This window comes from Bicyclus anynana, chromosome 10 (genome assembly GCF_947172395.1).
Source record: "Bicyclus anynana chromosome 10, ilBicAnyn1.1, whole genome shotgun sequence".
Taxonomy (NCBI): domain Eukaryota; kingdom Metazoa; phylum Arthropoda; class Insecta; order Lepidoptera; family Nymphalidae; genus Bicyclus; species Bicyclus anynana.
The window spans coordinates 4,983,394-5,000,395 of record NC_069092.1 but is presented as its reverse complement, the minus strand read 5'-3'; the positions used below and the strand labels follow the sequence as shown (position 1 = coordinate 5,000,395).

The 17,002-nt window shown below is 34.6% G+C and overlaps 1 protein-coding gene across 1 annotated transcript in view; it reads left to right on the top strand.

Annotated features, from left to right (window-relative positions):
* The first annotated feature begins 666 nt into the window (after positions 1 to 666).
* The window catches only part of LOC112057771 (homeotic protein proboscipedia), a 69,245-nt gene continuing 52,909 nt past the window's right edge, over positions 667 to 17,002 (top strand). Inside the window, exons 1-2 of the mRNA XM_024098314.2 lie at positions 667 to 911; positions 15,735 to 16,375. Coding sequence (XP_023954082.1) covers positions 15,895 to 16,375 — 481 coding nt within the window. The 5' untranslated portion in view covers positions 667 to 911; positions 15,735 to 15,894. The remainder of the gene's footprint in view (positions 912 to 15,734; positions 16,376 to 17,002) is intronic.

Below are 17,002 nucleotides of genomic sequence, written 5' to 3'. Positions count from 1 at the left end.
CATTTTGTTTTTCAATATAAAAGCACCAACACGAACGCTCCGCCTACACTTGATTTAAAATTAGAACTCTTGCGTGACAAACGCCGGTAACACGAAATTATATGCTAAAAAGTTAAACTTTATTCGCAGGTGATAGAGCACAATATTCTATGATAGTTTATCTGCAGTAAGGTGGGTTGCTCCGTAAATGCCATTGGCCCATTGGCGCAACGTGAAACAAACAAGAAATATGGGAGCGAGCGGGACGGCGCTAATCAACGAGTGAACCGCTCAAATACAATCAACGAAATCAAACATTAAACAATAATCATATAGTTTTACAATTAAAATATTTAATTGAAATAACGCAGTTTTTCACAAATCTATTTAGTTTTCATAAATTTTTTCTACAACCTAAAACTGCAACGAAAACAAAGAGAGACAGAGGATACGTCGCATCTGTATAAAGAGAAGGATGCAAAATATATTTTGTTGGTGCACTGTCCGATATTTCAGAACTAAGTCCATAAAGAGGCAATGAACATTTTGAGACGTATGTCGTTGATATAGAGCCTTAATTTTCTTATCGAAAAATTTGTACTTATGATGTTTTATTTTCGGGAGTTGTATGGAAATGGGCATGGCGGCAAGCAAGCAGTGACGATTCGTTTAGTAGACAGTTGACAGTCGCCACGCCACATTGACATAGCGATAGAAGCACTGATAACAAAATATCTATTGATGAATATTTTTTGCTGACTCTCCCGCCTAGTGTTTTGTTTTTTTACGGACAAAGTAGTGTATCGAAGGTTTTATAAAAACATAATATTTTTTAAATAAGTGTGAAGTGAAGTGCTGTGAAGTTAATAATGACTAAAAGTGTTTTGGACTGTTCGTGGCTAGTTTGAATACATTTGTTGCCTATTTTTACCGTAAGTTTCATATACCTACCTATTGCATAATGAACTACGGTATTAAAACTAAGTATTAGGTAACAGGGATGTGCCTGTACTTCTTTCTATCGGATAATATAGTGTAACGAACTTTTTAGATAAAGAAGGTAGATAATTGTAATTTCTTAGCCTTAATTGTATATTGACCTAAGTCTTAGATACTTAGTAATGAGCAGGTAATAGGTATAATCTCTTACATTTTCGTGATAGGCTATAAGTATGCTGGTGAAAATAAAGGCTTATCTATATGAGCCTCACACACATAAGTAGTCTCATGTTTACGAGGAAGTAGGTAAATTGTGTTATTTGCATACCCTTCGAAGTACACTGTTTTGATATAAATTGATTGTTTCCTACTTAACATCAAGTAAAATCAACTACAATCAAATACTTAGTAGGCTCACTTTACAAGCCCAAAAGTCAATTAGTATTGCCCATGGATTTTACACCCAGCTTGCAAGGCAGAATCTACTGAGAAGAGCCGCAAAGCTCTTTTAAAAAAACAATTACAATAATCATATATTTGTACAGTGGCTATTGCTCGTATAGAGGTGAATTTGATTGTGTTTATATGCATCTTTCTCATTATATTCCATTTTTATTATTTCAATAATAAGTTACCTACTACTTATTAAAAACAAAATCCGCTTCAGTTTGCGTTCAAAGTTGCGTTTTGTATTCAATCACTCAAGAGCAAACCTTACGTTATGTAGTTAGTTGGAAGTCAACTTTAGTTGCAACATTTAAACATTTTATCGCTTTTTGCATTTGTGTTATCAAAGGGTGAAATGTGTTCATCGTGATAACAAGATAACATACAAGGCACATTGCTTACTCATCCTTTCTTATCATGTAGTAGGTAGGTAGTCATGGGTACCTATCACCTAACGGACGTTCTTACAAATTAGCGCTAACCGCAGTAAATTTTCCTTGGCGTCAAGTTTATGACTGATTCTTGGTTTGTACTTAGGCACAAGTAGCGATAACCAATATGCTGAGTTTCGTAGTTTAGAAAGGACTTCTAGAATATGCTGTCGAATGGTAGAGTCACTTCTTACTAACATACTTGACTTTAAAAACAAATGACAAAATATAACTTTAACCTTAAGGTTTATTTTACTAAAATATTATGACCGACTTTAAGTTCTTGTTTGCATATTTCAAAGCTTGTTATTTGATTGAATATTGCAAAGATTTGCAGATGTATTTTTTTTATTACACCAGTGTTTATTTATGTGTGCGTTTGTGTTTAATTATGTTGTATTTTTTATTAACAGGGCGTATATCTCTAAGATATATCTAAGGCATACAAAATGGCTATTTTCCTATCTTACTGTAAATCAGACTATGTACGGACCTACGGAGGCAAAGACGGTCACTAAGTTTATAATATTTTACAGTTAGGACATCTATGTTACTCAGGTACAGGATTATAATAAACTTAATTTATTAGGTATAAATTTGTTTATTTTTCAGTGTAGATTTCGTAGACGGTCTACGGTGCTACGAGCAGCTACTTGATCAAATAATTTATTTCTTATTTTTTGTGTAGTTTTTGGAAGATTTAGTTTTTAGTTAGACATTCTATTTTTTAGTTATTGTTTTAACTTTGGCTTTTATAAAACTATGTAGTTACGTTATATTTTAACGGTCATATTAAATAATTCATTACTTAGGTACATTTTGACTCTACTATGTTTTGTAAGTCTAACATAGTATAACTAAACCATATGCCTATCTTTTATATTCTAGATATACTCTTACATATTTCTTAGTAAGATAAGAACATAATATATCAAACTAACTTAAGTTGAATATTCATTGCGGTTTTGTGGGTAGATCAAAACTATCTTGTTAAGTAAGTACAATAAACGAACTTTATACGTCTAGCGTGACATGTTAGGTCTAGTCGATAGGCAGATTCTAGGTACATATTCGTTAGTAATGGGAACATAATATAACACAGTTTTAAGTTTGATATTCGAGCTACAAGCAACTGATACGCCATATCGGGCCCGCCTCCGTCGCTGGGCGGATTGCCGTGGAACACGCCCATCGAATACACAATACACTAGACTAGCACCTACGGCGTCTTTGTGCACGATATATCTAACTATACAGTATACTTTCCGATGCACTTTATGATAACGCATCTAAACGGGGCTACAAAAACTGCGTAACAGTAAAATGTTGGTTTTTGAGACGTAGGTGATGAAATGATGAAACAATGTCTTAATTATTAGAATAGAATTCGGTGAAATATATGAGAAATGAATCCACAATAACTATACACTCTCTGGTAAACATCTGGAATGACGACACTGCCTGTTAAAGAAACTTCGAGATAGTAAAAAAATTAGACTAAAATAAGCTGTTGAGTATATAATAAGCTGTTGAGATAAAATAAGCATAAAGGCTTGGATCAGTTTTGACAACATTACTTATTATATTTTTTAACCGATTTAAAAAAAAAGGGTTTATAATTCGACTCGTGTGTTGTTTTTTTAATGTGTGTTATGTCATAACTTCGTCATTTATTAACCAGTTTTGAAAATTCTCTTTTTTTTGAAAGCATAAGTGTATTTCCAGATTGGTCCCATTTCATTTTCATGAAAATCGGTTTGGTAATTTTGTATTAAAATCAAAATAACTGAAATACGTCTTTGAAGTCAGTCAATTTTTATGTTAAAAAGATTATTTGTATGACCATTTAATATGAAAGGTATCTACTTACTTAATTTTTGTCAATAATTGGATCAGAATTTTATAAAAATTTGTAATAGATAAAATGTATAATTACTTTAATGGATGAATTAATGGACATCAACAATGGCGAGCACGTATTTTGTAACTTGTACTCTTAAATGCAAACCTACTCCAATACTGGACAATAAAATTAAAGGTAGTGATTTATTGAGTAGAGTAAGTATACTCAGGGTCAATAATGTCCACTAAGTGTAATTGATAACAAAAATTTAGGTTTCCTTTTTTCTCTTGAATCACCAGTAAAAAAAATAATTTTAACCAAGCTTTTTTTTAATTTTTGCGAGATTATCGCACATAAATTGATCTTACATTTATACGTAGGTCTCTCTATATTGATGACAATAAGGGTAATAAAGTACAAAAATAAATATTTCCCGACCTCAGAACCCTCCGCGATCCATCACGAATCTCGGCTGTTGTCACGTTTACGACTCGAATCACTCCTATCTTCCGCTATAACACTTTGTCATAATCATTCCACCAGTAACATATTAGTTTTATTATGTCCAAAGAACATCTAATTTCCAGAAAAACCTGTGAAATATTAACTTCAATAATTCAAAAGTATAATTTAGTAGTAGCAGTGCTCTAATACATTATCAAATTAATTTATTAGTCCACAACAGGATCATGCCTGCGTCCTAGGTAAGGAAGGTATAAGGTAGATTATTAATTTAAAAAAATATATATTGCCACCTTCACTATAGAGACTACGGAGCGCGTCTAGGCAAATTCTAGAGAACAACTGACAACAAAGCGACAAGGTAGGTATCCAAGAGGCCAGCAAAAAAATCCTTAAAACAGTACGTGCATATAACACAAAGAATTTAAAAATGTTATAAATTATTATGAATATAAATATATGAATTTGCCACTCACTTAGATATCATCTCTTTTGACGACAAAGTCGATAACGACACGTTTGTAATATTGAATTTGGCTCCCATTTTCACATTTATGTTTGCTAAGGTTTAATACACTATACACACAATCGGCAGTCTCTTAGCTTCGTGGAAAAAATTTAAGGTGCTTACCACCAAACTTTAAGGGTCTCTATAACGAAGGGTTGCCATTAATTGATTGGTCTGGCTACTGAAGACTTGATTTCTTATGAAATCCTGTATTAAAAATGCGTTTTATACTTGGACGATTGAGGTTTGGGCCCTTGAAACCTGCTACTCCTCCCGAAACCAGTGAAATAAATATCGAAACAATAATCATAGCCATATCATATCTGATAGGCTAATATTCTGATTTTTTTTATAAATTATCTGATGTAATGATCTGATGTAATTATTGTGTTTATCTGATTCATGGCTGAAGGTGAATCTTGAGACGGCGCGTGTTCTGAGGAGGTTCCTCGCTCTGGACCCCTGACCACTGGTTGCTTGGGTACTACTCAAATATCCTGCAACAGGAGGGTTGACTTTTTTATAAATATTCAATAGTGTTTTTGAACAATATTTTGTATTATTAACATTTTTAAAAATAAAAAAGGACAAATACCTATATAAATGAGAGAAAAAAGGGATCATAGCCATATTTCGATATTTTCACTGGCTGGCTGGCGTGGCTTTCGTTATTGAATTTAAGTACTCATAACTGTACTAGCTTTAACGACCAGTACTAACTTCCAACAATGTGATCTTCAATGTGTTTCAGTCTCTGTTCGACCATCCTTTAGATAAAATATTGTGATGCAATAAGTAGCTACATCACAGTGCGCACCCTCAGCGATCCATCACGAATCACATTCCTTGTCTCTTTTACGACTTGAAATCACTTTTATATTCCGCTACAATGCACTCTGATACTTTATCATTTTATTACTTACACATGTATTTGTATTACCTATTGAAAATTACGAAAAACCTTATGAAGATCGCCGATTTGGCTCTTGATCGATCCTCAATTGTGTAAGACCAAGGCTTGAATTAAATCTGAGAGTTATTGAGAGACCAGTGAAACTCTGAGTATAATAATATCCATAGAATGTTATTTAATTTACTATATACAATATCAACAGCAAATATTGTAATATATAATAACGATTATAATACACCAACAACCTTCCTTTGACACATGTAATTCTGTTAATAGTGCGTATCAGTACATGTACATTGAAGTGATTCATATTTTTTCACCAGACCTTTATAATAAGATGTTTTTTAAAAAGTTACTATCTCTATTCTCTACTCTCTATATTAAATATACTGCCCCAAAGATAGAAATATTCCTAATATTTTCCTTCCCTTGATATTTTTTCTTTATGGATTTTCCCTATTATGGATTTATATGTCACTATCACTTCCTAATTATAGCACAGTTGTCCCATTTGCTATCACTTTATTAATGAAGCTTTTTCAGGGAAATTATAGATTACGACAATTTTAGAACCATCAAGTATCAGGATAAAGTCAATTGATATAGGTAGTTAGTGGCAACATGTACTTTTCTTTGTTATCTGGAGCTAGCCTACGAAATATTTTATATTGCACGTGCACAAAATATTATACATGCACCCATATCTATGGAAAGTTAATAAGCTACTTGACAACTAATAAACAACTGATTAACTTTGTGACGAGCTATTGACGTCCATCAATCAAGTGAACAGATACCTCTTTCTAAATATAACTTCATCTATACTTATATTAAATCTGTAGAGAGGTTAATTCTGTACATGAAATATATTTCCAAAATAAATATCAGGTGGTGATTAGTGATACTTATGCCAAAAATCTGTCTGTCTGTCTGTCTTTCTGTCTGTCTGCCTGTCTGTCTGTCTGTATGTTCGTTATAGAAACAAAAACTACTCGACGGATTTTAACGAAATTCGAAAAACGACGGATTCTTCATACTCCTGGGCAGGTTATAGTAGGTATACTTTTCATCACGCTACGATCAATAGGAGCAGAGCAGTGAAGGGAAATGTTGGGAAAACGGGAGGAGTTTCTCTTTTTTTGAGCTTCCATTGCGTGGTAGGGTAGAGGTAGGATAGAAGTAGAGTAGGGGTAGGGTAGGATAGGGGTAGGGTTGAGTCCCTACTCATCCCCTGTATGGTAGGTAGCTGTAGAGTGGGTATAGAGTAGGGTAGTAGGTAGTAGGGTTTCAGATGAAGCCGCGGGTGCTAGTAGTTAATACGATCTAACATAGTCATCTTAGACTTGGTACTCATAAATAGTTTAACTTCCAGTAACGTCAGGCTCAGGCAACATTTCGTAATTTGTACTGAATATTTCTGTATACGTAAGTATTTGCTATATATAGGTACGTGGATCTTTACTTTTACATAGAATGACTTTATTTTATTGCCACATTTCATTTATACTTTATTTATTTTATTACTTTTATCTTCACATTCTTTACAATATTCGTTTATTCACATTATTATATTCGGAACTAAGTATCTTTTAAAGTCATTAAGTGAATAAATTGCTCTATCTCTTTCTTTGTTTTAAATTTTATTTAATTTGAATGTCATAACATTTTAATTTAAGTTTTAAGCCAAAATTCGTACTACATTCTAGCAAGTAGGTACCTACATAATGATAGAATTCGATGGAAAATTAAAAATCTGAACAGAATAAATAATAATCATGAAAAAGATTGTAACTAGACTAGTAGAGTAAATAATATTATAAGCAATTGTTCAATTTGTAGCATTTTGTAGTAAAATAACACTTTACCAGAAATAATACGTAGGAGACACATACCATATTTAACACATTTAAAATTCTAGTACACGATTGTTACGCATTATAAAAAGCATTATGTACCTACTATGCAGTTTTTGTTTAGTGCAGGAGATAGATTAGAAAGTTAATTGTAAGGCACAAATACAAGTTCCAACGATGACTTCGAGATAATTTCTAATGGAGTTTCCAACGCGCCTACGGCATCACATATGGAGATTTTCTCTTTAGATGGAAAACTTATTATTCCAACTCGTATTTATTAATAAGAACGTAATGAAATGCGCTGTGTTTCAAACGATTTAGCTTATTTTATTATTGTAAGAAATATTCTCATATTGTCTGAGAAATGAATATAAATATTTGTGTAATAAAATTATACTTCTACATATGACATTATCTCAATAACAAAGTGTTTGAAAAGACAAATAAGACTAAACTTATAGAAAAACATTTAATATACCTATTTCAATAGTTCCCATGTCCTACTCCAGAACCTATCATTAGACGATCATATTATTGCATTTTTAATGAAGATTTTCAAGTATACCAAAGAGTACAATTAGGTGCATCCTGTAATCAAGTTGATATTTTTTTGACATTTACGTAGAAGGATCAAAGAAAAAAATCGGTTTTGGATCTTTTTCTGGAGGATAGGAGGCCCAGAATCGAACATTATATACATGGAATGTACTTATATCATTTTCAATTCCCTGGACCCTGGAAATCTGCTATGTTTCACGCCACAGTCCTTACACCATACAAGGCTACAGTACCTCATTATGAAAGCTAAAAGTTTATAAGCCTTCGTATGTTCCTTCTGAAATGCTCCTATCGGTAGCCAATTATGAAGTTTGGACGGTAGTGCATTCTAGTGTGTCCATATATAAACCGATTTTGTAGTAATTCCTGAACATACCTTGAGTAATTATAAGTCATGTCCCCAGTCACCAGTCATTTCGAAAAACACCGTTATTTCAAGAACCAAAGCAAGGGGGTTGCTACGAAGCTAAGAGTTTGGCAACTGGAGACATGATTCCTTTTTACATCCAGTAGAAAATATCAAAAAAATATGTTTTATACTTGGACAACCTTTATAAAATGGTATATCGCAGTCATTTATTCATAAACGCTTGAAAACATAATCATCCTTGGGCAGTCAAGTAAAAATAGGTGTTGACCGTGTTGGGTAGTGATTTGGTCAATTACAAACGCCACAAGGATGTCGTCGGCGTATTCAACTCGTTACGTGACCATCGCATTGCGTGGGAATTATGTATTAGACAATCACATGAGACGGCGCCACTGATTCCATCAGCAGAATTCCTCGATGTCCAATTGTCTACTCCAGATACAGCATTCATTATGTGTGCCGTTGCAGTTGGCAAATTGTGTTTATACGTTTCTCGGAAGGGTCAATCAAGACGACCATGTTTAATTTTAACACACAACTTTACAGTTATAAAAAACTTTATAGTAGTTAATGTAGTAACTTTAAGTAGTTATGGTTGCCAGCTAGAGCTTTATAAGACATGACAAAGTTTTTGACTTTATAAACCTCGAAAAAATTTGGTGTGATTGATAATAATCCTTGTAGGTAGTAGAAAAGCCGAATAAGTAACGACCTTAAGGTACCCATTCACTTGTTAAATGAAAAGTGTTTTAGGTACATGTAAAATCTTACTAACAAAAAAATTTAACCGACTTCAAAATCACAAAAATAAACTAAAAAGCGAAAAATTACACCCTATGTGCCTTTAATTAAAGCCGTTTCTGAAAGAGCCACGGTAAAGAACTGTCTTTGAATCCTATAAGTTTATGATTTTATCGGATTTAGTTAATGCATCACTCGCCACACCGCCTTTAAAATGATCAGAAGGTAGCACATGCGATGTTATTTTTCGCTTTAATTTTCATAAAAATCAGTTCATTAATTTTCATGAAAATTAAATGAGACCAATCTGAAAATATACTCTATTAAACAAAAAAATAATTTTTAAAATTGGTTAAGAAATTACGAAGTTATGCGCTAACAAACAAGAAAAAAGAAACATACCGAATTGAGAACCTCCTCCTTTTTTGAAGTCGGTTAAAAACTGAATATTTTAAAAATATATTGCGTTTAGGTTGTCTAAAAAACTCACTTTTTGGTTTTCTGATTTCGATCTCAGACTATTGCAGATTTATACGAACCTACTAGATATATGTCAGTAATATCTACCTGTAGTGCTGACAAGGATCCCTGAAAGAATCTACTTTTCATCTACTACTACTACGATTATCTACTTTTATCGAACTACATCTAATTATTTAATGCTAAACTTGTAAATTATAAATGAAAATTTTAAATGTAAGTTTCGGATATGAAGTACTACTGCTTCTTGCTGGATCATCTCTATAGAATCTACTTTCTTAAACAACAGTTTTCAAAAGCCCTTATAAAATAAGCCTACCGTAGAGCTTAGCGAATTTATATTAAAAACGTCCTTTGAATATTCATAAATACATTTACCTACTAGTGAAAGGGTGTAGCTACATTCGTACTTATGTACATAATAAAAAGTATACAACGCTGCCAGTGGGCGGCGGCACGCTATACTATTCCCCGAAGAGGAAATCGTTACGGGCAAATTGGGCCCTAACCACTAGTTGTGGCCCAGTCGCGACCCGGCCTGTCACGCAGATGTTCTTTACCTACTTGGACTTTTTAACATCCAATGCTAAATAGTCACGCTTGAAAAGCTACTTGAAATATAACCTTTAGGGTGATTCTATTACTCAGTATCTATCCATGTGTCAAACGTTGTATATGAACTGCAAATGCTCTTAAAAATCTGTATCGAACTTAATTTAAAGTTAGTAAATGTTCCTTCCCTTAAATGGTAGGTACCACAAGTACTTCATTTATAAGATGTAGATCAATACGTATTAGTAGCAGTTTTTATTTGGTAAATGAAAAGAGAGCCGTGATAGCCCGGTGGATATGACCTCTGCCTCCGATTCCGGAGGGTGTGGGTTCGAATCCGGTCCGGGGCATGCACCTCCAACTTTTCAGTTGTATGCATTTGAAGAAATTAAATATCACGTGTCTCAATCGGTGAAGGAAAACATCGTGAGGAAACCTGCATACCAGAGAATTACCTTAATTCTCTGCGTGTGTGAAAACTGCCAATCCGCATTGGGCCAGCGTGGTGGACTATTGGCCAAACCCCTCTCATTCTGAGAGGAGACTCGAGCTCAATTTGTATACGAGGCAAATACTTGTGTCTTTGGATACTAAATATTATGTATCTGTACACCATAATTTTATCTAGAAACATTAAAAAAGTGTGCGACATAGGTACAACATTGTAGCTTATTTCATTAGCTTAATGAATACCTACAAAAAGTTACTATTGTTTGAGGTTTTGTTATAGTCGCTAGGTAATATTGAACAAAGGCCAAGGTCAAAGAAGTTTTATATCAATCAGAATCAATTCTATACTTTGCAATTAATATTCTTTTTATTTATGTCCATTATAATTCTGTAAGCTTAGTAACGACACTGGCCTTTCACGATGGAGGATCTTTATAGTTTTTTTGATAATAAGTCTGTCACTGCTCAACTAACAAAGAACCACTAGGTACCTACAATTAGTAAACAATACAAAATTCTTAATTGAAAATGATTATTAGGTATGATAGACGGAAGCTTTATTCGAATTTACAACACAATTGTGGGTATATTAGGTAAACTCAGTTGGTAAATTTTAAATAATAATAGTAACTTTAACGAAATACTGAAGCAAAATATTATCCCAATTACATATACATTTTATATATAAAACAAGCGTACAAAAACTTTGCGGAATCGCCCACTTCATTCAATCAACCATAATCATATCAATAAAGGTTTATGCACACTAAATTATAAATATTGTTTCCTAAGCATCCAGATTTGAGTGAAATGTCGTTCTGAAAGTGGGAGCCATAAACAAATTCATAAGTAGGCTACGTTATCCATTTTATGCGTTTTTAAAGGCCCCCCTCGAGGGAGCTAAAGTGAAACGCGGCGTTAACCCACCACCCTTGCGAAAAACAAGAGGGATGTGATACAGGGATTGGGAAATTTTAAAGTGTCACCGTTGATCTCGTAGATATAAAGATTACTGAAATTTAAAAAAAAAATCTTGCATTAAGATTTAAATTTATGTTTGCTAAATATATAATAATAAATAATTTCGATACTTCCATCATGTTCAATTAAAAAATATATAGAAAAGCTGAAAATACCTACCTATTACTTTGAGTTTTATTTATATTTTTCTTAATTGAAAGTGGTCAAAATTCAAAATTAACTTACTTCAATTTGGCTTACTTTACAAGCACTTTTGAAACGTCAAGTTACGTCATGAATTAATGGCGGTTCTTATAGGCGAAAACTTAAAATTAAAGTAACGATAGACAGTAGGTACCATTTAAAATGAAAAAACTAAGTCCAATTAAGGTCTATTGGCTGAATTTTGGTAGTAGCTACGTTTTCATTTAATACTGGCTATAACACAGAAGATTAAACTTGTATATACACAGAAGAATAGACAGTAAACTATGTAACATGGTATAATATGTCACATAGTAGGTAAACAGAGTAGACATCGAGATCATCTTTGTAGAATGTATCTATGTACGTCCTACAAAGATGATCTCGTTCGTAGGGGCGGTCTCATCATCATCATTATCAACCCATATCGGTTTACTGCTGAGCTCGAGTCTCCTCTCAGAATGATAGAGGTTAGGCCAATAGCCACGCTGGCCCAATGCGGATTGGCAGACTTCACACACGTAGAAAATTAAGAATATCTCTGGTATGTTGGTTTCCTCACGATGTTTTTTTTTCACCGTTTGAGATACGTGATATTTAATTTCTTAAAATGCACTTATCTAAAAAGTGTGCATGCCCCGGACCGGATTCAAACTCACACCCTCCGGAATAGGAGGCAGGGGTGATATCCACTGTGCTATCACGTCTCTACGATATTTTACGGCTCTACGGTAGGAAAGGTACCTACATTGATTTATCCAGTGAGAGATCATATCCAACCACTAATAACGCGTTCTTCAACGAGAATATTAACCAAGACCATTGATTTCTCAACTCTAAGCTGCTAATTATTAAGAGTTTTAAAAAGAAAAGCCCAAACGTTTAATGAGTTTTTTTTATCTTATGCAATTATAATGCAGTGCTACTGATCGCGATTCATCATTACGATGAAGGCAAATGCACCTCAATGTCATCAAACTCATAACGCTTTTGAGGTCAGTTGAGGAGAAACTATCATGACTTGTCCTTCAAGGACATTTAACCATCGTTTGTACACAGGCAATAACAAATTGCGTTTCCATGACGCACCATGTCGTAATTTAATTATCGCTAGAAATATGTTATTTACAAATACATAATATGTTACATAATGAACCTTGCGAGGTAAATAAACCGCAGCCTTGTGGATAGCGCAATAGGCACTTAATCATAGTCTTCCTTGAACTCAGCTTGATCACTGGACAATCTTGACATAAATATCATAATATTAACTGTAATGCAAACATTACGTTAAGATATTTATGTGCGGATTTATCTATACTAATATTATAAAGAGGTAAAGTTTGTGGTGTTGTAGGAGTAATCTCTGGATGTATTTTTGATTACCGATTTAGAAAATTCTTTTCCACTAGAAAGCCACTTTATTTGTGAGTGTCATAGGCTATATTTTACCCCCGTATTCCCTCGGGAACGGGAACTTCTCGGGTGAAATGGTATCAGCTAGTACAGATAAATACGGAAATGCAACAAAATTTGACGTTTCATGACCTTAAGTAGAAATCCGTCATCAGGTAAACAGAACATTTTCTTTCGAAGAAAACGCACTCACAAAGAAAACCTTCTACAATGCCTTATTTTCGGCTGGCAACCTGTATATTATGTTATAGTACCTTGTTCCCTTGTGACTTTTGTTTCCATGTGGCTTCTTGGAGGCAGAAATAAATAGGTTCGTTGCTATCACTATGAACCTTAATTTACTGTCACTTTATGCTTATTAAAATGTAGACGTAAGTATATTCAATGTTCTACATAAAAAAGACGTGATTTTTACACAGAAAACTATCTATTTCTATCAGCATAATCCACGTATAATAAGGTAAAAATTACAGTACGTAAGTCTGTCTGTCTACGTAAATCTGCTCATTCATTGTAATAGAATTGTCCCCAGTAATTAAATCCCAACTACATTGAAAATTCATACATACATATAAAATATCCAACGCAACATGCACAATAAAATAACGCAAACAAGACACATGAGTGATGAAAACAAACATAATACACTCGGGTGAAAAATAAAATATTATCCCCCAAAAAGGAAATTACATTTCATTGTCCATTCATAAAAACGTACAGAGAATTTTAATTTGAAAGAGCAACCCATACACATTAAAATAGGTTTAACCGCCAGCCGTTCCAGTTTGGAAAAAATAAAATAAAACAAAAAAGGCGAGATCACGCCATACCTCGCGGGCGCGCCGCAAATTCCAGTGGAAAAAATCGTATTTCGTACGTGGTTTGAATTTTAATTGACATTCAGCAACCGATGCTGCTGTGGGTGCGCGAACGTTTTCCGAATTCACTACTTTTAGGGTTACGGGGGAACAACATATTGGAGCTGACTACCTTCTTAACCATGAATATTTGACTTTACAATGTGAAAACGATTATAGCGGTATCGTCAATAGTTTAAAATGCTGTAGTCATCTTACGATTCCAACCGACAGCCGTGGTCACTTGCCACTTTGTCAAAATCTAATTTATCTCTTACGTTATCATCTACAACCACTATTATACTTCTAGTCACCCCACGATTCCTACCGACAGCCGTGGTCTCATGCTACTTGGTCTAAAGCTACCATTATTATACTTTAATATTAATTTATAAATGATAAATGGTTTTAAAATCAATCACAGATGAGAACACAATCAACCCATATTCATCTCTTTGTTGAGCACGAGACTCCTCTCAAAATAGGCCATAAATAGGATAGTTTAGGCCAATAGTCCACCACGCTGGCCTAATGTGGATTGGCAGACTTCACACACGTAGAGAATTAAGAAAATTCTCAGGTATGCAGGTTTCCTCACGATGTTTTTCCTACACCGTTTGAGACACGTGATATTTAAATGCACATAACTGATAAGTTGGAGGTGCATGCCCCAGACTGGATTCGAACATGCCCTCTGAATCGGATGCAGAGGTCATATCCACTGGGCTATAACTGACTCTTGCTACAGAGTCATGCGTAATAATTTAGTGATTTATTTATATCAATACAGTATTGCGATGAACACAAATAGCAACTGTCATATTTTTCCAACTGTGCTTAGCTGTGCTGACATTTAACTACTTGCTACAATATAATAACTATCCACATAAATACAGATGAACAGGCTGACTTAATTAAAAAAAACTGAATTCATGCATTAAAAAAAATAAACGTAACTTTTTCATTTAAATATTACTCGTTACAAGAGAGCAGAGCGGCATTACCTCATCGTTTCATACTAAGCGGAGTTCATGACAATTTTAATAACTTTATTGTTGAGTCGTCATTACGTGCTATACACTCCATGATGGTCGCTAAATTACAATAAACAATTTCGAGTACTCATTTACCCGCGCTCATCACGACTGGGGCTTAAATTATTCTACACAAAACCGCGGTAATGTCGAACGTCCGCGAATAATTGGGAAATAACATGGAAATAACCACGAAGCGGCCTCCTCCGGTTACATTTAATACAGCTTTATTTGAAACAGCATTGAAAGATTAGGCGATTTTTATTTTTAGTTTATTGCAACACCTTGACGATATGACCTTTGGGTTCCGTCGGATAATATATAGCAATTTTGTAAATGGATTTATATTAAAATATTATATTATAATATGCTTATATATGGAAACATTTTCTGTAAAACTGTAGGAAGACCTTGTAATTTAGATAAATAGCGATGTAGATAATATACTCGTAAACTAGGTACAAGTAATTACCACAAACAATAGTTTCCTCTTTAGCAATAGTTTATGAAACGAGCTAATTTTCACTTTTTACACTAGTAGGTAGGTACATATAATGACTATTTTATTCCATTTTGTCCCGAAAATTTCGTTTTAGTTTTGAAAACGAGTTCAGTTTGGAAGAAAAATAATCGTAAAATATGTTTTTTTTACTTTTATTCAGTATCTCTTTGACTCAGACAAGAAGTAAAACTTGTAAAAGAAAACATGTAAGAATGTTTTTTTCACATTTCAGGTTACTATGCTGCAGATGTGGATCTGTGCAATACACGTTAGTTTAAGAAGACACACAACACACAACAAGCACTTATGCTAATGAAAATGCTAGCGCATGCTGCGAAACGAAAAGGTGCGTCCATACATGAGTGATCCCGCGACTGGTGACACCGGCAGCGATGCAAGAGATATGCAATACCGCGCTGCCGCTAGACAGTAACCCCTTGGTGCGCAAGATAAAATGCGAAGAGTTCCCCGTGAGAGGAAAGCAAGCAGCAAGAATCGGTATGGGGGTCCGCGATGATATGGAAGAGGAGTTCGTGGTGAAGACGAGGAATACGCCCCCAATGGGGCCCGCTCCAGGACAAGAGCATCCTCGTATGGAGCATGGGGGTAATGGGTTCTGGCTGGCTGCGGTCACCGCAGCCGGCGCTCCTCATCCAATGCTCGAAACGTGTACAGAGACTGGGTTTATTAATAGTCAACCTTCTATGGCGGAGTTTATGACGGCGCTTCCACAGCTGGGAGGAGGCGAATTAAGTCCGCAGCACACACCTCCCGGTTACGCGCCTGACCTGCCATCGCCTGGTGGCGGTCTCAACGTCCCCGAGTACCCTTGGATGAAGGAGAAAAAAACGACAAGAAAAAACAGCCAACAAGGTAAGTTATCATCATACCTAATCATCTATTTAGTTTCTCTTGGATTTTTTTTACTACACTGATATGGAAAATTCGAAAGACATTATGGACCTCAAAACAATATTCGTAATTCTCATAGCTGCAGAATGGACTGCTTCGTTTTGTAAGTGCCTGTAAGTGCGTGAATAACATAAGAAATAATATTGTGCCTTTCAACAGCGGCTACAATTGGCCATTCATCCATTGTATTCCGGTTCACGGTCCCAGAGTTTCTGTAATGAACATCAAATTACTCCGAAATTTATTGAATTGTATGGCGCGACGACGTCTCGTGTCTTTAACTGTTTTGGCCCGGCCGGTGTGGGAGTGGTACCACTGGTATTATCCAAGCTAGCGAGCAACGGCGCGGAATACTCGATATGCACTATGAACACAAATTATAAGTGAGAACATTTTAGAATATAATTTTATATGTTCACCAGTACTCTAAATGGAGCCTTTACATTCAAGGAATGTTCCACGCAAAGCTTTTTAGCATACTTAATGTTTTTTATTCCTCTTCAACTTAAATGACGTTTGGTATGACTTAATATTTACTACCATATCCTAACGCTGCCTGTCCACCAAAGCGGAGCGAGGCAGCGGAGC